This window comes from Protopterus annectens, chromosome 1.part2, assembly GCF_019279795.1.
Source record: "Protopterus annectens isolate FY-2018-M chromosome 1.part2, PAN1.0, whole genome shotgun sequence".
NCBI classification, from domain to species: Eukaryota; Metazoa; Chordata; order Ceratodontiformes; family Protopteridae; genus Protopterus; species Protopterus annectens.
In genome coordinates this window covers 942,768,366-942,794,741 of record NC_056727.1, presented here as the reverse complement: position 1 = coordinate 942,794,741, position 26,376 = coordinate 942,768,366, and the positions used below count along the sequence as shown (strand labels likewise).

Sequence of the window (26,376 nt, the reverse complement as noted above, 5' to 3'; positions counted from 1 at the left end):
GGATCCACTTCTTATGGGTGCAAAATACCCAGCTCTGATACCCACAAGAAGACCGTCTGTTTGGGCCCAGAGCATCTATGGTCGACCTGTGATGTCTGTGCCACCTTCAATCCCAGGGCCATATCTGACTGTAGGAATAAATTAATTCTCAAGAGTTTACCTGCCTCTTCATCTTACTCTCCTGGGGCTCAGACCCCCTAAAAATTGCATGGTTGCAACAAGCCTAGAAAAAGAACTGTGCAAAAAGCTTAGAGGTCTTCCTCCGAACCTCCTGACAAACATAACTGCCCGCTTGGATCCACAGACAACCTTGGATCCTATGGGGATAATAACTATAGTCCATTTCCTCTCTTCCATCAACTTCAGTGTCAGATTCTAGGCCTTTGGATCCGACAGCTAGGAACCTAACACCAGACGATGCGATCAGACCTATCACTCCAATCTGTCCAGCGAAGTTATTTCAGATGCCTTCCGAATATTCCAGACCAGCTTCCTCAGCCTCCTTCAAATCCTTCTAGGAACTTGACAGATGCCAATATGATTTCTCAAGGCTCAGAACCAGATGGGGGTTTTACCAACTCCGTCCCCTCTCTGATCTGTGAGTGCACCTACACAGTCCATTCAATCTCCTTTTCCTCCAATCCGAACAGTAGTTTCAGAGTCCCAGGATACCCGAGAGAGACAGCTTCAGATCCAAGGAAGCCCCCCTCCTCAACTCTGATTTCCCTGACCAGCCCCCCTCCGATTTTGTCGGATCAGAGTGGATCTCTGATCTGAGATGTCATCTGGTCCAGGGGGAATGGGTTCAGTTCCAGCTTTGTCAGATCCGTCCCCTCCTCTTGGAGCTTTGGCCCTCAACAGCTCAGGTCTGATGCTTTCTGAAAGCTGTGGATCTGGGATTGGCTGCTGTGGCTCCAAGGGAGATGGGAGGTGTTTACGCAGCCCCTTCAGCCTTCCAGATGGTGAAAAGGGCCTTCTCTCTTCATAGAGGACCCATTCTCTCACATCTCGGATCATTCCCTGCGTCCCTCATCAGGTCCGAGTACTGAGCCTATCATTCCTGCTCTAGGTCAGTCTTCTTTGGGAAACCTCCTTGCTGCTCCCCATGGGGAGTTTCCCCTTTTCTTCCGACACCTCTCCTGAACACCCCAAAGAAGAGGTTCTGTGGAAGGAAGGAGGCGTCCCCGATGGAGTCCCTCACTGAAGACAGACTTTGAGGGAGAAGGATCCCCTTGATTGCCACCTGATGGTGTCTCCTTTGAGAGACGTCCTGGAAATCCTTAGACAGAAGGGTGGCTGGTCTGCCCAACCTCCTCCTTATGAAAATTCTCTGTTGTTGGAGGCTTTTAGGGTGAGCCCATCTATGTCTTGGGTTATATCCCCCCAGGCAGATGAACTCATTCACCTAGTTTTCCACCGGGCTTAGAAGGAACTGGACACTGCTGAACCAATCCCCAGACACCCAGATAAATTTTTAGGCCCTCCAGCAGACAGGACCCATTGAAGCAAAGATGCCATTGTTGTGGCAGCAGCCACCAAAAAGGAACTAGCTGAGCAGAGTTCATCTGTCCATCAACCGTACAGGGAGTCAAGTGATGGGCAGATTTAGTAAGCACATTTACACCTCAGCCGCGTTTGCTATGAGATTGTTAAATTATCTAGCACACTTTACCCAATTGCAGAGAAACTTGGGCAAAAAGCTGTCCAACTCTCTCGCAGAAACCATGTCGGCAGTGGACCTCAAGAAGGTCTGTTCTCAGTTGACAACTCTTGCATCTGTTGCTGACTCGTTCAAGGTTAGTTTTGGTGACAGCTGCACCTACTTTTACGGTATCTCATTACCATGATCACCAAAACCAACCTCAAATGCTTTCCTGTAATCTGCTTCTCTGTTTCTTTTGCAAATTTTTCACTTTTCCTTCTTTGTTACTTTTTATAGTGACTCAGTAAAAAGCATTTTTTTTTAAATCTTTTATATTTTTCCCCGTAAAATGTTTCAATATAATCGCTTGGAAAATATAGGTATAATCCATATCTTAAAGGGGGGGGGGCTAATATCCACCAGCACTTATGAATTTACCTAGGTAGTCTGACTGGATCAGCAAAAGCAAACCTCTTTTTAGCTGGGGCTAAAGAAAAGTTCTTTACGTCAATATGAAAGACAAAACATGCAAAAAAAGAAAAAATGTTCCTAGTAGCTTATTCCAAACAGTTAAAGCAGGATATAATCTGTAGTTTCTTCCACGTTCATCGTCCCTCCCATGCAGAGCAGTCGGGCAGTGTTTCTGGTCAGTCAGGCAGTGTCTGGTCTGTTATCAAATGACAATGAAGTGCTGAAGTTCTATTCCATCCCTGTCACCCCATCATTCCTAATGTCAGAAGTTATAAACCGTGATAGACCTCCATGAAATTTGTTTTAATTTCCACAATGTTTGGTGCTCCAGTGATTTTACTGACTCTTGATGTATTAATTTGTTAGTGCTGTACAACTAATAAAAGCAATGAAGTTTGACTAACAGCATCCAGCCTAGGCACATCTTTGTTACTTTGACCATGATTGTCATACATTGTGTATCTGGGGAAAAAAGACTCCCCAGTCCATATAACTGATAATTTCCCTGTAAATATTTTTTTCCATTTTGACTACACCATCATTGCTGCACTGCTCTGAGGGCAAACCACAAATTACAGCTAGAGTTTAGGAATCCAAGCTACCAGTCTTCAAGGATGTCCAAAAAGCTCATCCTGCAGTTAAATTAAACTGTCCTCGTGCTATCAGGACAGGAGCCTACTATTTCCACATCCAGGCCAAGTTCAGATATGACAAATGGCTTATTCCCCAGTAAAGTCATATCTATACACTGGAGTTGGTCATCCTTGCATTCTTTAACATCCTGAGTACATGCAGATATCAGTGTATACATGGGCAGTCTGTTCCAAAAGCTCAGATATAGGTCTGATCCTGACTTAAAACCTTGATCTATCACTATTCATTAGTTATAACATTTGTGTACCACTTCTACATACTTGTGTAGGCCCTTTCTCCTCCAGAAGAGTGAGTTGTTTCACAGCATGCAGAAACGTACATCATTTATTTGATATCAGACTGGGTGTTATAGGCAAATAAGTAGCTTCATCAAGAAATCTATTACAAATTTCACTCATTCCAAAAGCAAAACATCTTTTTTGCAGCATGTGGCCTGTTTTCAAGACTTTAAAATATAAAATTTATTCCAATCCTCCCTCACAAATGTAGTCATTTTGTCAAATCTTTGTCCCCATTCTAAGGGCTTGTCAAACTGTCCGTGTAACATTGCCCATAAATAGAGTTCACATCCTGGTGCATCATTTTGAATTCTGGACTTCTGCCCACCCAGCCCTTATAAGCACTTGAAGCATCCTTGCTGCTCTCTCAGGGGGTGACGCAATGCTCTTCAGCCCTGCACATGGGCACCTTTGCATCAGGAAAAATAAACTATATTTACTAGGAAAAATACTTAAAGTTGCTGGCTATTCAGAGTTTTACATTTTTCATGTACTCTGTGATGTCAGAAAACTTCAGCTTGCTGCTCAGCCATCTGCACCCCGTAACCTTTGTCAGAATGCGTGTCCAACCACATTTACATCCTTACCGTGCTAAGTGGATGTAAATGTGAATGACCGTTGTGCATATGGATGTTAAGGGAAACAAAGTACAGGGTGTTTTTGATGTCCACGCTGCTTAACGTTCCATGGAATAAAACCTATCCTGGACATTAAACGATGCATACCTTGTAAATATTTTTTGTTTCACAGCAGACATGTCATTTATCTGCCATGACTACATAAGTGATTGAAATATGCAAGCAATCAGCTAAACAGTTTTGCATGTAGTGTAGACAACCTTGTAAGCACAGTGCAGATTTATAAAGTCAACCCAAGCACCACATCAGTCACTCATTTTACTTCATACAAATTACAATCTACCATTTTTGTTTTTCAGGTAGTCCAGTTACACATCATTTCCTTTACTTGTGCCTTATCCTTCATTTCAACCAGTTTATCAGTAAATAATCTTAACGTCTTCTGTAGTTATTAACTAGGTCTTTCACAATCCCATTTTTCATCTGGAATGATGAAATGGCATCTTTGTTTTATCAGAGTGTAGAACATGAGTTTCCAACATTAGGACAAATTGCACTAAATGAGCATTATTCTTTTGAATTTCCAGCTCTATATTCATCATTCCTGCCCTCATAGTAATTGTATTAAACTTTCTTTGATCATGGCCTCCATGATACAGCCTTAGCCAACAGTGCTCATTTGAAGAATATAGTAGTTAATTATCCATTCATTACCCACACTGAAACACCAGCTGATTAGCAAAAGTCTTTGTGCTGTTCGGAACACCAAATTCAGTGGGGAATGTGCAAAAAGAAACCACAGTAAAAGTTGAATTAATGTAGTAATGGATCAGATAGAGGATATTATTCTACAGGAAGCACAGTGAGGTGTCTAACAGATGGGTTTAGCTTTTATCGCATTGGATTTTTCTTGACTGGTACCGGTTTAAAAGACCTCTGAAGTCAGACGTAGCAGTCTTGTACTTCCCATTTCTGCAAAAGGTGATTGTTGCCCTTTTGCTGTTCCAGTTTTTGGACAGTGTGTCTGCCTGCAATTACAGGTAGATTTCTCTACAATGCTGGCACACAATGGGTGGATGTTCATCTCACATTGCTGCAGTCATAACTTATGGGTAGTCCGCTGTCCTCGGTCGGCCCGAATATCAAAGTATTAGGCTGACGTCGGTCATGGGCGCTCAGATCTGACATCAGAGCGTCAGGGTACTAAAGCGCATGACCGACGTCATATCCTCAGTCTTTTTTGCCGCATGGTCCGATGCAGAAGCAGCGTTTGCAAGTGCCGTTCGGCGTTCTGAAATTTTCGTATTCTGAGTTTCAGACCGATACCAAGTTGGGCTAAGTACCCCGTTGGGGAATATTTTTGTTTTTTCTTGCCTCAGTTAATTCCGGATGTCAGAAAAAGTGAATAATTGTATTTCTTGTGGGAAACAGATACCGCATAGGGATTACCACTCTCTTTGTATTCCTTGTTTGGGACCTGAGCACGACGTAGTCGGGTGTCGCTTTTGTGCTAGGTTTAATAAGCGCACCATTAAACGTAGGCTAGATTGCGCTAGGCTTGTCTTCGGTAAGCGGTGTAATTATAATATGCCGTCGGATCCTCCGACGCCCGCTACCGCGAAGAAGCGCAAAGAAAAAATCTTTAAAGTCCAGGCAGGATGAGTCGTCCGTCCGGACGCCGGTTCTTTAGAAACTACGGTGGAATCTGTGGATCCAGCCGAGGTTTCAGTTGAGTCTCAGGGGGGGGCTTTAATTTTGCAAGATGTGGCATCTCAGGAGTCAGGTCAGGCTGAGGGGGCCTCTCAGGTTGCTGTTCTCCCTTCCTTGCCTAAGGTGGTTAGGCCTTCTCCTTCTGTCTCTAAAGCTCCTTCCAAAGGCAGGCCTAGTTTGCCTTCCACGGGTGTCAGTCCTAGTTCTGCAGGTTCTGTACCTAAAAAACACATGCTTTAAATGGCAGAAGATTTAATTTCTTTAATCAGAGGTTCTATGCCCCCTCCTGATAAGAGGCCTAGGGTGGAGCCAGAGGTGGAAAGTTTGGAGCAGGCTTCAGATTACTCAGAGTCTTCGGCTGAAGACATTCAGGATTTTCCTCCTTATTCTGATTCAGACGCAGAGGATTCCACTCCTTCTGCTTCTCCTCCAGAGGATTTTTCTTTTTCAGAAACCCTACATTCTATGAGGGAGCATTTTAAATGGGAAGGTCAGGATTTCTCAGATTCCCGAAAGAGGCTTAGGGAATTTTTGTTTTTACCACAGCATAGGCCCTTGGCTATACCTCCTGTTTTGGATGTTGTTCAAGACGTTTTCTCCGAGGCTTCCCTTAATCCAGACTCTTTGCCTCCTGCGCCAGTTAAGCCAGACAGGTATTACAGAGTGCCTGAGGCTCATAAATATCTGTATAAGAGTCCAAGGGCTGACCCAGAAACTATTAGCCAGGGACCTAAGGGTGTCAGGGCTTCTGTTGTAAAGAATCCAGTTCCTATGGATAAAGATGCTAGAGCTTTGGATAGATGGGGTAAGAAAGTGTATACCTCTTCCACTTTAGCAATGAGGGCTTTGAATTGCCAGTTTCATATGTTGAAGTACCAGAATTTTCTCCTTACTCAGCTAAAATCTAAAGTGGATGCTTTGGCAGAGGGCATAGAGTGTAAGGAATTACAGGATTTGGTACATGCCTCTGAACAGGTGGGTAAGCATTCTTTGCAGTGTGGTTTCGATGCTTTACAGGCTTCTTCCAGGGTGGCTGCCACTGGTTCAGTTATTCGCAGGCACGCCTGGCTTAAGGATCAGAATTTGTCAGAGCATGTTAAAACTAGAATTTTGGATGCTCCTTTACAGTCTGAAGTTTTGTTTGGTTCTCCTGTGGAGTCTGTCTTGAAGAAAATGGAAGACAAGGCTAAGTCTATGCAGACTGTTAAAGATTTTTTGCAGGTGCAGCCTCCTAAGTTTAGCAGGAATTGGCCTACTAAGGGATGGGCTTATCCTTCTGATTTACAGTCTAGGGGTAGATCTAGACGTGGTAGGGGCAGAGCTCAGGGTTCTTTCAGGCCTAGAACATGAAGTTCACCTGCACAATCTACAGGTGAGGGCAGGGGCCAGTCCTTTCGTAAACAGGCCCATTGACCTGCATCTTCAGCTGCCAGATTCTTCTTGTCTGGCAGCTCCTTTGGGAGGAAAGTTGGCACTCTTCAAGCAAAACTGGCTATTAGTCACCCAGGACAAATGGGTGTTGGACATTATAGACCGAGGCTACAAGTTTTATTTCCATACATTGCCTCCTTTCAAAGGCATGCCAGACGTTCCTCCTCAGCAAAGGGTAGAGGCTCACAAGCAGATTTCTTTACTTCTTCAAATGGGGGCTATACAGCAGGTCCCTCTGTCAGAAGTGGGCCTAGGATTTTATTCTCGCCTGTTTCTAGTACCAAAGAAAGGAAACACTTGGAGGCCGATTTTGGATTTATCTATCCTCAACACATACCTGGACATTCCAAAATTCAAAATGTTGACGTTGCAACAACTTCTACCTCTGTTGGGCAAAGATCACTGGATGGTAACTCTGGATCTCAAAGAGGCTTATCTTCATGTTCCTATCAGGCCCAGTTGCAGGAGATACCTGCGTTTTGGCTGGGACTTTACATTATCAGTTCTCTGCATTGCCCTTTGGCTTATCTACTGCGCCCAGGGTGTTCACAAAGGTTCTGGCTCCAGTGATAGCCTTTTTAAGGTTAAGAGGAATACAAATTTATCCTTATTTGGACGATTGCCTGATTCTTGCTCAAGACAAGTACGAACTTCTTCATCATCTACAGTATGTAATGGCAGTGTTAAGGTGCCTAGGGTATTCTGTGAACGAAACAAAGTCCAGTCTAGTACCCTCTCAGGAAATGTGCTTTCTGGGTGTGAGACTGAATACAGCTTCCCAGATGGCCTTTTTGACCCCGGACAAGCAAAAGAACCTAACACTTTACTTCCATCAATTGTCTCTACGGTCCAGGCTGACTGCAAGGACAGTCCTTCAAGCCTTGGGGTTCATGGCATCTTGTATTCTGGTGCTTCCCAATGCCAAACTGCATATGAGGAAGCTACAGTGGTATCTCAAAAATGTATGGACACAACACTGCCAAGATCTGGACACTGTCATTCAAATAATACCTTGCATTCAAAAGGAATTTTTGTGGTGGGCTCAGGAATGTCACCTAAACAAGGGACTCTCTGTGACCCGACCAGAGGCGAGTCAGATTCTAACGACAGATGCCTCGGACAAGGCTTGGGGAGCACACCTCAATGGAAAATGGGTTCAAGACACGTGGCCTGCCAGACTTCAACATTTACATAACTTGAAGGAGATGTTAGCAGTCCAATTTGCATTGATGGCTTTCAAGGATTTACTTCACCCAGGGCAAGTGTTGATTCAAACAGACAACACAACTGTCATGTGGTACATCAACAAGCAAGGGGGAACCCATTTGTACCATCTTTGCAGGCAAGCAATGATTTTGTGGGAGACTGCTCTCAGTTTACACCTCAATCTTCAGGCAAGGTTTCTACCAGGAGCACAGAACTCCTTAGCAGATGTTTTGAGCAGACAGATAGTGGATCCCCACGAGTGGAAATTGGATCCTCATGTATTTCGAAAGTTGACAGTGATATGGGGAACTCCAGACATAGATCTGTTCGCTTCTCCACTAAATTTCCAGTTGCCAAAGTTTTGCACAAAAATGTTTCATCCCACAGCTTGGAAAGTGGATGCTCTATCATTCAGTTGGAGCAATCTTCACGTCTATGCCTTTCCGCCTCTGCCTCTCCTCCCCAAGGTACTCTTGAAGGTCAGACAAGACAAGCCCTCCATGATTCTAATAGCTCCAGATTGGCCTAGACAGCACTGGTACCCTCTGCTGAGGAGTTTAGTACGGGAACCTCCATGGCCTTTGCCTTCGATTCCGCACCTTTTGTCTCAGGAGGGCAATCATTTCCTCAATGTCAGGATTCAGTCCCTGCATCTAACAGCCTGGCATATTCTGTTCTAGAACCTGGAGGGTCGCAGCTTCCAGAACAAGTTTTGAATGTTATTTTGGAGGCCAGAAGGCCTAGTACAAGGAAAGTTAATGCTGATAAATGGAGGAGATTTTTAATTTGGAGAAAAACAAAGAGCTTTGATGCTTCCAGGCCTGATTTAAGTGTTTCTCTTCAATATCTTACAGAATTATTAGACAAGGGTTTGTCTTTCTCCTCTATAAAAGTTCATGCTGCAGCCATTTCTGCTCACTATGACTGTGACCCACCATTATTCTCTCATCCTTTGTTTAAGCAATTTCTTAGAGGGGCAAAGAACATAAGACCCCCACGTAGAGCTCCTACTCCTGCCTGGGATCTCAATTTTGTGTTGGAAAAACTTACTTTACCTCCTTTTGAAACTGCAGCTACTGCTGAGTTAAAGTTTTTGTCTTGGAAGACTGCTTTTTTGTTGGCCATTACGTCTGCTAGAAGGGTTTCCGAATTACAGGCTGTTATGGCAGTTGAACCCTTCCTAATTTTTCATAAGGATAGGGTATCTCTGCGTACTAACCCTACTTTTATGCCTAAAGTGGTTTCAAATGTGGCCTTGAACCAATCAATTCATTTGCCTACATTTTATGCAGATCCCCAAAATAAAGGGGAGAAAATTTTGCACACTTTGGATATTCACAGGCAGTTGCATTATTATGTGAGCAAGACTAAAGGGTTCAGACAGTCTCAGCAGTTGTTTGTTTCTTTTGCTTTGGGTTCTCAGGGGAAACCTGTTTCAAAACAAACTATTTCTAAGTGGATTGGCCTTTGTATTGCTTTTTGTTATTCTCATCATGGTAAGGAGATTCCGGCTGGAATCAGACCTCACTCCACTAGGGCTACTGCCACTTCTATTGCTTTTTTAAGGGGAGTAGCTACTAAAGATATTTTGGAAGCAGCTACTTGGAGTTCAGTGCATACTTTTTCTAAACATTACCATCTTCCTCTTTATTCCAAATCTAGGGCTGGATTTGCCACTGCAATCTTACAGGGCATTTTGGCAGCTCCCAATGCTTTATGATTTTGCCAGCCTCCCTTTACCTCTGCTTTGGGATTCTACCCATAAGTTATGACTGCAGCAATGTGAGATGAAGAACATAGTACAGTTTTGTACCTACCATAAATGTAGATGTTCGAAGATCCACATTGCTGCAGTCCAATTTACCCTCCCTCCTTCCCCTCTGTAGTTAGGAATGGTTGTATGGTTTGGGTGGTAGCTGCTATTTGTACATGCCTTTTAGGAAGTATTCTATTTTTGGCTGTGGCCTTTCTTTTTAGGGCCTTCTGACATCTGGGGCAAGAAAAGACTGAGGATATGATGTCGGTCATGCGCTTTAATACCCTGACGCTCTGATGTCAGATCTGAGTGCCCATGACCGACGTCAGCCTAATACTTTGGTATTCGGGCCGACCGAGGACAGCGGACTACCCATAAGTTATGACTGCAGCAATGTGGATCTTCGAACATCTACATTTATGGAAGGTACAAAACTGTACTTTTCTATTTTTTGTGTTCTTTTTTTGGTCGTTTTGCTTGTGTCCAGTTATGGAGTGGTGGTCAGACTGAGTGGCACAAAGGTTTAGTGTTGAGAGTTCATGTGGCATCGCCTGAAGTCCTGGTGGGAGGCACACACCCTTCCTTATGGAAGGGACGTGTGAGGATGAGAGTATTCAGAAGTGAGTGAGGACAGGAATTTTGAAAGAGGAAATGTGGCAGCAGCCACTGCTAAAACCCCACTCTGGTTAGCTGGTAGGAATACATATCTGTTTATGGTAGATTCCTGTTATGATTCTCACAGTTCACGGAGTATAAAGATCCAAATGAAGTGGACATAGAAAAATGAGGAGTTGATTGCCTGAACTAGTAAAATGATTTAGTATGAATTATTTTTAGTCCACAGCAGTGACCGAATTAATTTCACAGGTATGCATTAAACTGTTTTCATATGTAGTATTTTGTGAATATTTTTCATAAAGTGCATTTTATTCAGCTTTTTTTGTCATCAGTGTTTGTGCTGAAGCTGCATCATTTGTGTAGTCCTGTTAGCCTGTTGTAATTAAATTTTTTGTTTAATTTCCTGTCAGTGCTTTACTTATGGTTCGATGGTTGAAGGCTGTCCTAACCTTACACTCATCCTACTTGTCCACGGTGAGGTTCAGCTTAATTTTGATGTGTAGATGCATGACGCAATGTTTTTGTTTTGAATAGTTGGATTTGAAAACGTGCTCATTGTTTTTGATACTTTTTAAGTGCACTCTGTTATACTTTTTCATTCACTCAGTAATGTTGTAGTTTTCTTTTTTAGATATGTTTGTAATTAAGCTATGCAAGAATTTGATAAATGTTAACATTATCACTTGGCATGGCTGTCCTGTAATTGTAGAGCAGAAGAAATCTCAAAATGGTTTAAAGAAAGAGCAGCATAAGCCATGTAGCTGAATTCTGGAAAAATGTAGGTAGTGTAAAGTATATTGAGGAGTGTACAGATGTGACTTGGAAAATCCTCTGCAGTGAGTAACTGTTAGAATTTCCTCTTCTGAGATCCCCATCAGTATAGATTTCAGATTCTGATGTCTTTGTATTCCAGTGTTGAAGTATTCTACATATGGGTTTGCTCCTCTTGTCTCACGTACGTACGGCCAGTATACAAAAGTTTTCATTCCCTCTGATATGCGTAGGCTGTCTGACTTGGCTGAGGGCAATGTGGCCCATAAAAGGGATGTCTGCACACACCAGCCCTCAGAACTTCTCAGCTGCCAGTCTTACGCCATGTGTTCCTGCTATCGCTGATGTTGGATTCAAAGAATTGGGATAAGTACCCCGTTGGGGACTCTTTCAGTCCTCCTGGTTACTTGCATTGCTTGTTCATGTCATCCAAAAAGGGCGAGTGTAAGTGCAGCTCGCTGGTTCCCCACAAGGACACCCACGATCAGTGCCTTTTATTCTTGGGACGGTTCACGACTACAAGGCCTGCCCCATTTGTCAGGCGTTCGTACCCAAGACCCTACATAGCCGCCTGCATGCCTTAAACCTTTACTTGAAAAAACAACGCCTTAAGCAAATTGTATTAGGGATGGAGGGCTCCTCAGATGTTCCTTCAGAAAAGCCAAAAAAAGGCCAAGACCATACGGTCTACCTCTTCTGCTGGGCTTCTACCATCTGATCCTCAGCCTGTGGCCGACCTTGGCCTGGTAGAAGGATCTGGATCCACCGCAGTGGATAATAGTGGGTGCCTCTAAGGATGCCACAGAATCCCATGGTGAGAACACGTCTGCTGAGGCTTTACTGACATCTGTCTTCACTGGGGGGGGCAACATTTTCAGAAGGCCTGTCGGATACCTTCGATCCTTTGCAGTCTTCAGATTTAAGACCCCACCAGACGCCTACTAGGCACCTTAAAAAAAGACAAAAGAAAGCATCTCTCTCCCTCTTCCGAAAGTATGCCAGATTGGCAGGCTTTCAGCCAAAGCCTGTTTAATGCCTTCTTGGCCTTACAGCCTACCTCTTCTTTGAGTGCCAAAATACCACCACCACTCCTGAGCCCTAGGCCTCCGACCTCAGATCCTAGCACGAGAGAAGAGGAAGACTTTTCAGATTACTCCTCTGAGGAGCCTTTATCTTGCACCTCCCCGATTTCTTCCCCCTTGGGGTATGGCTCCCCTGAGGAAGAATCAGTCAATCTGGACTCCCCAGCTGAGGACTTGACCTTTAGGGAAACTATCTCAAAGATGAAAGATCATTTCAAGTGGGAATCCTCTGAAATGACTGAGGTCCAAAAAAGATACTATGAACCTCATTCAGATGGACTCCCCAAGCCCCATCTGCTATTCCCACCTATCCTTCCTGGCTTTCTAGATGCCTCAGCATCATTTAGTCCAGATTCCAAACCATCTGCTCCACGCAGACCTGACAGACTTTATAAGGTGCCTGACACTGCTAAGCATCTGCTTAAGTGCCTACTTGCTGACCCAGCCACTATCTCTATCTCTTCGGTCAAGGCCTCTAAGCTTTTACCCACTACCACCAATCCTCCCTGCTGACAAGGACAGCAAAACAATGGAACATCTGGGTAAAAAGATTTATACTTGTCTTTCAGGGCGAAAAACTACCAGAAACTCATGGCCACGTATGCCCTGTCCCTCCTGGAATCAGTCACGAAAGAGCTGGCTGATATCCATGACTGCTCTGGAAAAGCCTCACTTCACAGGTTACCAGGCACTCTGTAAAGTGCATTTATGATGCTGCTGAATCTTCAGCCAGGTCAGCAGCTTCAGCATCTGTCTTACGTAGATACTCTTGGCTTCGTCTTCAACCTCTGTGTGATGTTTTAGGGCAAAGCTTATTGATGCACCCCTGGACAGTACAGCATTATTTGGCTCTAAAGTACAAGACCCTTTCAAGTCACTGCAGCAAAAAGATAAATGCGGGATGTTAAACACTTGCTGGTCTCCCCCCCCATACCAAAGTTTCAAAAGAAACTGTCCAACCCAAAACCCAGATGTTCTTCGTGTTTCACTGTTGCAGTCATTACATTTGCGTAATCTGCTGGCAGGTTGCCCTCAGTTGGCCTGATTAAAGTCTTGGGTCCTGCATTGGTTGCTGTCCCTTCTTCCATGATGTCAGGTCATCAGAGGTATAAAACAAGCAGCCAATGCCATTACATCAGTCTTTCTTGCCGCACGGTGCCCAAAGCAGAAGCATTTCGCAAGTGCCGGTCAGCCGACTCTTGAAATTTTTGTTTTCAAGTTTCAGAACTGAAATCTACAACTAAAAAGCTAAGTACCCCATTGGGGAAACTTTTTCTTGCTCCTTACCAATGTCTGTAAAAGTTAATAATTGCATTACTTGTGGGAAGCAAATACCTCATAAGGATTTTCATTTGTACTGTATTCCTTGCCTAGGTCCTCACCACAACGTACCTTGCTGTCGGTTTTGTGCTAAATTTAATCAATGCACTATTAAACGTCTGTATATTTTTGCTTCTAAATATTTTGGCTCACGCTTTAATTATCCAGAAATGTCAGTTCGCAATCCGACTACCGGAATACTTAAAAAAAAGAAAGAAAAATACAGGCCGTCGAGGTGCAAAACTGACAACGCTTCTAAGCCAGTCGCCAGTTCGCCGGTACTCAGTGAGGTGTTTTCGCAGCCCCTGATACCCGCTACTTCTGTTTTGCAGGCCTCTACTGAGACCCATTCGGAGTCCAGTATGCCGCGAGATGCTTCAGTTATGGAACCCGCCAATGTCTCTACCTTGGATGGGTCCGGAGCCGCTGTGCAGGCACCAGCTTCTGAGGGTATTTTCAGGCCTACAAATTTGTATATTAGACTGACGCCATCATAAAAACTAAGGCCTAAATCTATGTCTAAAAAAACAATGCCTGGGCCACGTGCAGGCCCCTGTGCCTACAAAACAACTAATCAAAATGGCTGAAGATTTAATTACTCTGATCAGTGGTAGCCCACCCCCCCTTCTAAGAGGCCTAGGCAAAGACATTGATTATGAATCTTCTGAACAGAATTATATTTCTTCTGACTCTTCTAATTAACAGGATTTGTCTATACCTACTTATGAGGACTCTGATGCAGAAGATTCCATTCCTTCTGCTTCTCCCCCTGAGGATTTTTCTTTTGGGGAAACTTTACATACCTTACGGGAACATTTCCACTGGGAAAATCAGGATTTCTCTGAATCTAAAAAGAGACTTGGGGATTTTCATCTTCCTCAACATAGGCCTTTGGCTGTACCACCTGTCCTAGACATTGTTGTTGATGTTTTTTTCAGAATCTAGTATGGCTCCTGATTCCCTGCCTCCGGCTCCTTGTAAGCCAGACAGATACTACATGGTTCTTGACTCCCACAAATTCCTTTTCAAAAATCCTATTGCAGATCCTGAAACCATTTCTCAGGGTCCCAAGGGCATTAAGGCCTCTACTGCTAAAAATCCTACCCCTTCTGATAGAGATTCCAGGGCGCTGGATAGATGGGTAAGAAGGTTTACATGTCTGCAACCCTGGCAACAGGGCTTTAAACTGTCAATTTCATATGCTTAATTATCAGAAACATGTCACATGTTACTTAAAACAGAAACTTATGTTGATTTCTGACTGTGTGGAAAATAGAGTAGCAGGATTTATTGCATTCAGCTGAACAAGTTGGAAAGCATACTTTGCAATGTGGTTTTAATTCCTTGGAGGCCGCTTGCAGGCCGCTGTAACTGGATCTGTTATAAGAAGGCATGTTTGGCTCAAGGAGCAAAATCTGCCTGATCATGTTAAAGCAAAATTGTTGGATGCTCCTTTTACAACAGGACAGTCTATATGGTAATAAGCTAGAAGACGTTATGAAAAAGATGGAAGATAAAGCTAAGTCTATGCAAACTGTAAAAGATTTCCTACAAGTGCAGCCACCCAGGTTCAGTAGGCACTGGCCTACTAGAAATTGTTCCTTACCAGTACCCCACCAGAGCTGCTCATGTCAAACCCAGACACTCCAAAGGCTCCAGATTTCAGTCACAAGGAACTTACAGAACAAAACAATGGGGTGCCTCCACCTCCAAATCTGGAAGTAACAAGGCACCTTCATACGATAAACAGTCTCAGTAACTTTCCTCTGCAAACACCAAGCATTTATCTTTTGGCAGCCCCTTTGGGAGGAAAACTGACACTTCATGCATGAAATTGGCAACTAATTACCCCAGGACAAGTGGGTTTTAAATGTATCCCAGGGATACAGATTTCATTTCCACACGTTGTCAATCCCAAACGGATGGCCAGATCTGCCTCCAAATCAGTGGGCAAAAGCCCAGAAACAAGTTATATCCCTCATGAATATGGGAGCTATTCAACCAGTACCGGAAAAGGGACAAGGTTTTTATTCAAGACTTTTCCTGGTACCCAGAAAAGACAAATCATGGCGTCCAATTCTGGACTTATCCATTCTAAATACATTTCTGGACGTTCCAAAATTCAAGATGCTGACACTACAACAGTTACTGCCTATGCTAGGCAAGGATGCCTGGTTGGTAACTCTAGACTTAAGAGGCTTACCTGCATATCCCAATCAGGGAATCTTGCAGAAGATACCTCCACTTCAAATCAGGCTGTTTGCATTACCAGTTCTCTGCACTGCCCTTTGGCTTATCTACTGCGTCCAGGGTCTTCACAAAGTGCCTGGCACCAGTAATTGCATTTTGCAGACAAAGAAATATTCAAATTTTTCCTTACCTGGATGATTGTCTAATTCAGGCAGAAAACAAGCACACTCTTCTAAAGCATCTGGCATTTGTAAAAAGGCTTCTAACTTGTTTAGGGTACACCATAAACGAAAAGAAATTACAACTGATACCCTCTCAAATAATTACATTCCTGGGTGCAAGCTTGAATACAACTGCCCAGATGACTTACCTCATGCCAGAAAAACAAATTAAATTGATGACTTACCTCATGCCAGAAAAACAAATTCAATTGATGACTTACTTCAAACAAGTGGCCACAAAAACCCAGCTGTCTGCAAGACCAATTCTGAAGGTCTTGGGGTTCATGGCTTCCTGCATTCTAATAATTCCATATGTAGGACTGCATATGAGGAAACTTCAATGGTACCTAAAAGCTTATGGAGTCAACATTGTCACAGCCTGGAAACAATGATTCCCATCATTCCTTGCCTGCAGCAAGAGTTCCTATGGTGGGCAGAGGCCTGTCATCAAAACAAGGGACGGTCATTCATTCCACCCCTTGCCACCCAAACACTGACTACAGACACATCAGATTGTGCTGGGGGGGGGGCATCTGGCAGGGAGATGCATTCAGGGCCAATGGAGCCCAAATCAAATGCACCTACATATCAGCCAGAAAGAGATGCTAGCTGTACAGAATGCTCTGACAGCCTTCAAGGACCGTCTTCATCCAGGACAACTACTGATAGAGACAGACAACACCACAGTCGTGGTACATGAACAAGCAGGGGTGTACCACTTCCTACCCCCTTTGCAGACTAGCCATGGCCTTGTGGAACACAGCCTTGACTTATCAAATACATCTGCAAGCTCAATTCCTGCCAGGAAAGCAAAATACTCTGGCAGACGACCTAAGCAGAAATCTTATGGACCCACACAAATGGAAACTGGATCCACAAATCTTCAGCATGTTGACATGAAAATGGGGGAGCCCAGACATAGATCTTTTTGCCTCACCCCAAAACTATCAGTTGGACAAATTCTGCACAAGAATTCATCACAAAAAATCTTGGAAAGTGGATGCTTTATCCTTCAAATGGAAAAACCTATCAGTCTGTGCCTTTCCCCCTCTGCCTCTGCTCTCCAAGGTCTTACTAAAATTCAGAGGGGAAAAACCAAAAATGATTCTGATTGCTCCAGACTGGCCTCTCCAACACTGGTACCCGCTCCTACGCAGTATGTCACACCTTCCTCTGTGGTACCTGCCTCAGACACCTTATCTACTGTCTCAGCAGAACTGTCAAATTCTGCACACTCCTCTCCAAACTCTGAATCTTGCAGCATGGCTAATCAACTAATTTCACCAGTTACATCTCTCACTAAACATGTGATGGATGTCATTTTGGAGGCTAGAAGGCCTAGTACTAGAAAATCTTATGCTGCTAAATGGAAAAGATTCTCTGCCTGGAATCAAGCACAAGGAATAAGCACAGCAATGCCCAATATTCCTCAGATTCTTCAATATTTAACTGAGATGCTTCACAAGGACCTATCTTTTTCTTCTATAAAAATCCATGCCTCTGCCATTTCAGCTCATTACAACACAGAGCTTCCCCTCTTCTCATCCCCTGCTAAAGCAGTACCTCAGAGGGGCCAAAAATTTAAGTCCTCCCAGGAGAGCACCAACTCCTTCATGGGACCTCAATTTTGTGTTGGAAGAACTCACCCTACCTCCTTTTGAACCAGCTGTTACTGCAGACATACTGCAGACATAACATTTCTCTCTTGGCAGTCACTTCAGCTAGAAGGATTTCAAAACTACAGACTCTCATGGCAGTGTGGAGCCTTTTATTATCTTTTACCTGGACAGGGCGACTCTCAGGACCAATCCATCCTATATGCCTAAAGTGGTATCTAGTGTGGCTCTTAATCAGACCATTCATCTGCCACCCTTTTTTCCCAAATCCACAGAACAAGGGTGAACGGATTCTGCATTCATTGGATGTACACAGACAACTAAGATTCTACTTAAACAGGACAAAATATCTAAGAAAATCTGAGCAATTACTGGTGGCAGTTGCTGCAGAGGCAGAGAGAAAGGCTATTTCAAAGCAGACTTTTTCAAAATGGATAAGCCATTATATTCGCTTCTGCTACATGCACCATGGTAAACCTGTCCCCAAGGGGATCAGATCCCATTCCACCAGGGCTGCATCTACTTCTGCAGCCTTTCTCAGAGGGGTTCCTACCAGAGGCATTCTAGAAGCTGCTACCTGGAGCGCAGTTCATACGCTCACCAAACATTACCATTTACCTCTCTTCTCTTTAAATCCAGAGCAGGCTTTGCCACTGCTGTCTTGCATGGCCTTATAGCTGCTTCTAATGCTGTATAATTCCTTCCTCCCAACCATAGCTTTGGGATTCTACCCAAATGTAATGACTGCAGCAGTGAAACACGAAGAACATAGTACAGTTGTGTACACTTACCATAAATGTAGATGTTAGAGTGTATTCACTGTTGCAGTCCTTGTTACCCACCCGGCTGCCCCCATTTTTTTTCTCATACCTCTTCTTTCTTTCACTATGCTCAAAAGCCTTTTTGGTGTATTTGCTTTTATTTGGAGGATATATGGGGGTACCTAACATCTGGGGCAAGACAAACTGATTAAAATGGCGTCAGCTGCATGTTTTATACTCCTGATGACCTGACGTCATGGAAGAAGGGACAGCAACCGACGCAGGACCCAAGACTTTAATCAGGCCGACTGAGGGCAACCTGCCAGCAGATTACCCAAATGTAATGACTGCAACAGTGAATACATTCGAACATCTACATTTATGGTAAGTGTACACAACTGTACTTTTATAAGTAAACACTCTTGTCCTGCTGCTCCTTCAAGGCCTAGGAAGCCTGCAATGAAACAACCCCTCCAGTTAGAGCATCTCCCTCCTCTAGCCAGAGACCACCCTTTCAAGACGGGGCAGGTAGCATCTGACTACCTGCCTTCCTTGCATCCCCCCTTGCCTTACCTCACCTCTGTCAGCCTGCCTCTCTCACTGCCTCCCTGTGTGGACCAACATCACTTCAGACAAGTGGGTCCTGTCAGTCCTCCAGAATGATTATTTCATGTATTGGCTCTTTCCCCCAGAAATGAAAAGACACCCCACAGCCTCCTACACAACAGCTGCACCTCATGCAACCGGTGCTCTGAACTCTTCTGGCTCAGGGCACCATTGAATCAGTTCCCTCAATCGCAAAAAGAAGAAACTTCTACTCCAGGATCTTCCTGGTCCCCAGGAAGGACTGACCCTGGAGACCTATTTTAGACTTTTCCCATCTCAACCTATTCCTAAAGGTTCCTAGCTTCAGGGTGTTGACCCTACCAAACCTCTTTCATCTTCTGCTTCCAGAAGAGTTCATGGCCACATTAGATATAAAGGATGCTTATCTCCACATCCCCATAAAACCAACTTAGAGAAGGTTCTTGGTGGGCTCTTCCCACTTTCAGTTCTCTGCCTTGCCTTTTGGGCTTTCCACAGAGTGTCTGGCCCCAGTGATTGTTTATTGCAGGATAAAGGGAATACAGATATTCCCTTACCTCGGGTGCAGAATACACTCAGACTTCATGGAAGCATACTTCCTACCCCAAAAGGTGGTAACATTGACAGAACATCTACTTCTGGTCCTCCAGTCCACCGATTTAACAAGGCTGTTCCTCAGACTCTTGGACTACATGGCAGCCACCATCCCCTTGCTACCTTTAGCAAGATTGCATATGAGAAAGTTAGTGGTATCTTCGGTCAGTCTGGACACAGCACTCGCATCCTGTGGAGCACAAGGGTGCTTGTTCTCCCTTGCCTGAAAAAAGAAATACAGTGGTGGTTGGCACAAGTGAACCACAATCCAGGTCTTCCCTCCAATCACCTCTACATACACAGGTCATGCACACAGATGCCTCAGGCGGGCTGAGGATCAACTCTAGGCCATCAATGGGTGCAGGGCCTGTGGGCAAAACCTCACAAACTAGAACACACCAATGTTCGAGAGGTGATGGCAGTTGTTCTAGCTCTTCGGGTGTTTCTGATTATTTACACAGACAACACCACTGTACTGTGGTATCTCAACAAGCAGGGAGGAACCAAGTCATACCTCCTCTGCAGACTAGCCCTTCTGGTATGGGAACTAGCTACCTCACAGGGAATTACTCTGTAGGCGGTCTACATTTCTTCTCTCCACAACTTCTAGGCAGACTGAGCAGAACAGTCACAAACAACCACGAATGGATGCTTCACAGACATGTCGTCTTGAATCTGATCCACAGATGAGGTACACCTGAAATAGATCTGTTTGCCTCCTCCATCAGCAAGCAGTTTCCTGGCTTTTGCACCAGGACACCAGACCCACAACAGAGGACTCCTCAATCACCTGGAAGGGGAAATATCTATATGATTTCCCCCTTCCCGCTCATTCAGAAGGTCCTGCTGAAAATCTGCAGGACACTCCAAAAATCTCGTTGGTGACTACCTACTGGCCCAGACAGCACTGGGTTACTTTTACTCCTACACTTGTCCAAGGGCAATCACCACAGATTACCCCCCCCCCCCATTAGATCTTCTCACAAAACACGAGGGATCCCAGATTCACCCACAGTGGCAGCTTCTGCACCTCACCCTGTGGTTGATAGGATTCTGATCCCCTTCAGACACCTTTACAACGAGGACGTGCTCAGTGTCCTGCAGGAGGCCAGGAAATCAAATACAAGAAAATCCTACCTTTCTAAGTGGAAAAGATTTACTTTATGGTGTCACAAAAGACAGCTGGACCCACTTTCTAGTGAGCCCCCCTTGTCCTGACTTACCTGTGTGAGCTTCTGCAGACTGGTTTGGCTTATTCTTCCATCAAAGCTCATCTGTCTGCAATTTCAGCATGCCTTCCTCTGGATCCTCCTCTAGCATCCAGACTCCCTTCTAAGGTCTTCCTTAAGGGGGCGTACTTCACCTCAGACCTCCCAGGAAACATTGTCCTCCTCCTTGGGTCTTAATTATGTTTTGGAAAAGCTTGTGCTTTCTCCCTTTGAGCCAGCAGACAAATCTTCTCTAAAATATTGCACATGGAAAACTGTACTGCTAGTGGCCCTGACCTCAGCCAGAAGAATATCAGAGCTACAAACCCTTATGGCTATTCCTCCTTTTCTAGTCTTCCACAAGGACAGGGTTGCCCTTAGAACTAACCAATCCTTCATGCCCAAGGTGGTGCATGACCTGTCCCCTTAACCAGGCCATACACCTACCTGCCTTTTTACCCAAATCACAGGGGGACAGTGAGAGGGTACTGCCCTCCCTTGATGTACACCGACAACCCAGGTTCTGCCTTCATAAAACCAAGTCCATCAGACAGGCTGACAAGCTTTTCATTTTCTTCCTCCCGCCCTGGGGAAGGCAGTATCCTAACCGACCATATCTGCCTGGATCTCTAAGGCCATCACCTTCTGCTACCAACTTTATGGTAAATCTCTGCAAGGTGCACACTCCACCAGAGCTATGGCCTCTTCAGGACCCTTCTTGAAGGGCTTAGATAACCTCTACTATTTTAGAGGCAGCTTCTTGGTCTTCAGTTCATACCTTCACCAAATGCTACAAACTAGATGACATTTCTAGATTCAGGGCAGGGTTTTCCAGGGCTATCCATCACGGAAGTAAAGTGGAAGGAAAACGAAAAGCTGGTCAGCCTGTCTGATGGACTTAGTTTTGTGCAGGCAGAATCTGGGTTGTCGGTGTACATCCAGGGGAGTGCAGGCTCAAGCTCTATGCCAAGAAATGTATAGTTATCCCCTTTGGTAAAAAACATGTACCCATGAATTACCACATAGGTAGCAGTACACTAAGCACTGAAAGTCTGATAAGAGACTTGGGGACACAGGTGGACAGTGGTCTCACCTTCGATAACCACATCGCCACAACAGTCAGGAAATCCTATGTGGCACACCTCATCCACTAAGGGCTTTTCATCCAGAAAAAAGGAGGTCATTGTCCCACTGTACTCATCCCTCATTAGACCCATTATAGAATACAATGCCCCATTTGGTATGTACCTCTCAAGACATCTGCAACAACTGGAAATGCCTCAGAAATACCTCACTAAAAGAATCACAGGCCTAAAGCAGATGCCCTGTGCTGACGGTCTAAAAAAAATTCCACCTATACTCTCTCGCATATCGTCTACTCAGAGGCCATCTCTGCTTAACATACAAGGCCTTGTCAAACCCACAGCTGTTGGATATGCTACACTTAAAGAAATCCCAATCCCTCAGAGGCACACACTCCAGGGATCTAAACCTTGTCATCACATTGAGCAAAACATGCTGGAGGGATAGGTTCCTGACACAGAGACTCCGCATACCTTGGAATAGACTTGCCCATACATGTCAAGCAGAGCGCCTCTTTGGCCCTCTTCAAAAGGAACCTTGATGATTGGATGGGAGATGGGAAATTCACCCCGGGGATCACATCAGTCACCCTGTTAGACAGCGGTCCAGAGAAGTAAATACTGTGGGATGAAATAGCCAGTGAATTGTTATGGCTAGGCTTGTATAGGCCCTAGGGCTGATAGCCGTAGTACCAGCCTATGAACAGATTCCTGAAGTCTGCCTCTAGACCACCTCCCCAGTCACAGTGAGCTTTGGCACTCACCCATATATAGAATACTGCAACATTGGCATAGAAAGATGTAGAAAAGTTGTGTAAAAGCTTACCATAACCATAGATGTCCTACTCTTCCATGTTGCAGTATTCCATCCCACCCTCCTTCCCCTCCTATAAGAATGCATTTCCCTTTCTGGTTGGCAATAGACTGGCATTGGCTTTATTAGGACTGGCTCCGACTGGGACTTTCATTTCTGAGGGCTGGTATGTGCAGACATCACTTTTATGGCCCATGTTGTTCTCAGCAACGTCAGACGTCCTACGCACTTCAGAGGGACTGAAAACTTTTGTATACTGGCCGTACGTATGAGAGACTAGGAGTAAACCCATATGTAGAATAATGCAACATGGAAGAGAAGGACATCTATGGTTATGGTAAAGTTTTACACAGCTTTTCTTTCTCTTCTTTTGCTCATATGTCTGCACTCTTATGGCAAGTAGGCATCTGAATATTCTGTTCTGTCTTGGTACTTTGACACCATGATTGTCTAATTTGTCCAGATTCTAGTCCTCTGTACTGCATCAGGTAGCGAAAAAAATTCTTGTATCCCTGATTCTGAGCTCTGAAGAGTCATGGCCAGGGCTGCTGTTTACAGCTTTCATAGTGCACTTTTGTGGGACCTGCTGTAACTTTGTGCTTTATGGCTGGGGCAACAGGTCTACCTATGTCTCAACAGAATGACTTGGCTGATGCGGCCTTCTCCCTGGAAGGCTGTCTTGGGTGTCTAACCAAAAGAAAACAGCTTTAAGACCAGGTGGATTACTACTTGAAGCAGCAGCCTGTTCTGTGGAGGGTGGGGCTCAACCTCCTAATGAGTTTGGTGATTGGAGGGAGTCCTCTTTGTTACTCGAATGGAAATAGTCTGATCATTTAAGATAATTTCAGCAAGTCTCAAAATTGCTTAACCGTATTGCTGAAAACCAGTTTCAGTAATATAGAAGCAGCTTATGTTCATATTGATCACTAATGTAGTACTGTTAGCTATGTAGGTTATATCCTACCAAGGATATAACAGAGGGCCAGCTTCCAAAACTTCAGGGCACCTTCCACAAGCTCACACCTTTGAGTAGATTGAGCTGAGTTGCCTAACAAAATGCAGGTTTGAGTGCAAAGCCTTTCAAAGCTTTCTGCTGCCGAAGAGAGCAGTCCTTTGTGGGATTTTGAGGATTGACATTCTGCTTGTGCTGTTACATTTCTAGGCAGATAATTACCCTTATAGGTAGGTACTAGGCTATTGGCCCTAGGGGCCTATACAAGCCTAGCCAAAAAGGTACCCTGGCTTTCGCCACCCAAGAAAATTGTTTTCCTGTGCCTCTGTCAAGCAGAACCACAGAAGTGATCCCCGGGGTGAATTTTCTATTACCCATCCAATCAAGGTTTTTCTTGAGTGCTAATGAAGTGCTCTGACATAGATTGGTAGCCTGTTCCAGAGTATGGGAAGTCTCTGGGACAGGAATCTATCCCTCCAGCATGTTCTGTTTATTGTGGTGACAAGGTTTAGGTCCCTAGAGCGTGTAGCTTGGAGGGATTGGGATTTCTTTAAGTGGAGCATGTCTAACACCTCTGGGTTTGACATAGCTTTGTATGTTAGGCAGAGATCGCCTCTGAGTAGGCGATATGAGACGGAGTAAAGCTGGAGTTTTTTGAGATGGTCTGCGCAAGGCATCTGTTTGAGGCCAGTAATCTTCTTTGTGAGGTATTTTTGCGGCCTTTCCAGTTGTTGTTAGATGTCTTGAGGTACATGCCAAAAGGGCATTGTACTCTATAATGGGTCTAATGAGTGATGAGTAGAGGGGAACAATGACCTCTTTTTTTTCTGGATGAGAAACCTTTTGTGATGAGGTGTGCCACATGGAAGGATTTCCTGACCTCTGTGGCAATGTGATTATCAATGGAGAGACCACTGTCCGCCTGTGTCCCAAGGTCTCATCACACTTTCGGTGTTAAGTGGACTACAGTCTATGTGGTAGTTCATGGGTACAGAGTTTTTACCAAAGGGGATGACAATGTACTTTTTGGCATTGAGCTTGAGACCATGGCTTTTACACCAGGCATCTGTCTCAGTGAGGCCCTTCTGTAGGATGTCCACATCGTTAGGAGTTTTGATTATAGCTCCTAATTTGCAGTCATCTGCGAATTTAGTTAGCCAAAGACCTTCTGTGTTAGCCTGTACTTCAGAGCAGTAGATACCAAACAGGAGAGGACCCAGGACTGAACCCTGTGGTACTCCACCTGTCACTGGTCTGAAGTCTGATTTGGAGTCTGCTACTTTCACAGTGTAGGTTCGGTCAGTCAGCCAGTTAGCAACCCATCTTGTGACATAAGGATTTATACCTAGTTTAGTGAGTTTATAATTCCAGAGTGGGGGATGGTTTTGAACGCCTTGGCAAGATCTAGGTAGGCTGTGTGAACTACCTTACCCTCATCTATGACTTTGGTGACTACTTCAAAGAAGTCTATCTGGTTTAGGAGACATGATCTGCCTTTTACAAATCCGAACTGTGCGGGGTCCAGAGTTTGGAGATCTCCATTGTCTTTGAGTTCCATGATGATACATTCCATGGCCTTGCAGACCAGGCTCGTCAGGCTAATGGGGCGGTAGTTCACGGGGTCTGTTGTGGCCCCCCCTTTGTGGAGTGGGAGAACCGTCGTGGTGCGCCATTCAGTGGGCAAAAAGCCTGAAGTGAGGCTATGATTGAACATGGTACTTAGGTGGGGTGCCAGTTCATTCTGTAGTTCGTGTAGAAGGCAGCCTGGGATGTTGTCAGGTCCCATTGATGCTGTGTTCTTGGCTTTGGAAAGTGAGGTTTTTACCTGTGCGGACGTGATTACAGGAACTTTGCATTCTTCCCATATAAAGATGGGCCCTTTAGGGGGTGAGAGGGGGGTAAAGTTAGCATTGAACCTATCTGCCAGGATGTTGGCAATATCAGTTGGTTCTGTATATTTAGTGTCATTGTGCTGTAACTCAGAGCAGATCTCAGTGTTGCCACTGAGATTCTTGACATAGCTGTAGAATGCTTTGTGGTTATCTTTAGAATCAGTGGTGATTTTGTTTTCATAACTAGCTTTGGAGGATTTTATGAGGGATCTCAGCTTCTTACTGAGACTGACCAAGGAGTTCCTCCAATCGTGGGATTTTACACTCTTTTGCAACAGTTTTTTTTCTTCTGTTGTAGAGTTTGTTTATGGCAAAAGACCACTAGATTGGCTTTCTTTTTTTGGAGGATAGCACGATCCATGTACTGTAAGTGCTTATAAAGTGCATTTGTGTAGGATTCAGCAGTCGTACCTCTATTGTCCATCTGCATGGGTATCATGAAGTTTGCCACTTCTATCTTAAGCATGAAGTTGGCTTTGGAGAAATTTTTTATGATTTTCCTAATGAGTGGGAGTGGGATGTGGATGTCTAGGGTGATTAGCTTGTGGTCTGATCTGACCAGTGAGGAGTTGACCTCTGGTGTGGAACACCAGTCACCCATGTTGGTGGTGACCAGGTCTAGGATATTGCTGCCAATGGTGGTGGTGTGGATAAGTTGATCCAAGGCGTTGGAATTGATGATTTCCAGAAAACGTTGAGCAAAAGAGTTGGTACATGAGTAGTTTTACCAGTTAATGGTAGGGTAGTTGAAATCACCCATTATCAGAGTGTTGGGTTGTACCTTTAATATTTTCCAGTGCATCAAGAAAAGAGGAGTGGAAATCCTGGGTCATGGTGGGTCTGTAGCAAGCTACAATCTGGATTGCGGTTTTGCCCAGAGTTAGTTGAAGTTGAATAATCTCAGATGCATTATGCTGAGCAACTATCTTGGAGGTGTGGATATC

At 44.5% G+C, this 26,376-nt stretch overlaps 1 protein-coding gene across 1 annotated transcript in view; it reads left to right on the top strand.

Annotated features, from left to right (window-relative positions):
• The window catches only part of WDR43 (WD repeat domain 43), a 1,886,673-nt gene that overhangs the window by 1,380,275 nt on the left and 480,022 nt on the right, over positions 1-26,376 (top strand). The window contains exon 14 of the mRNA XM_044059887.1: positions 10,755-10,818. Within this exon, the coding sequence (XP_043915822.1) occupies positions 10,755-10,818 (64 nt within the window). The remainder of the gene's footprint in view (positions 1-10,754; positions 10,819-26,376) is intronic.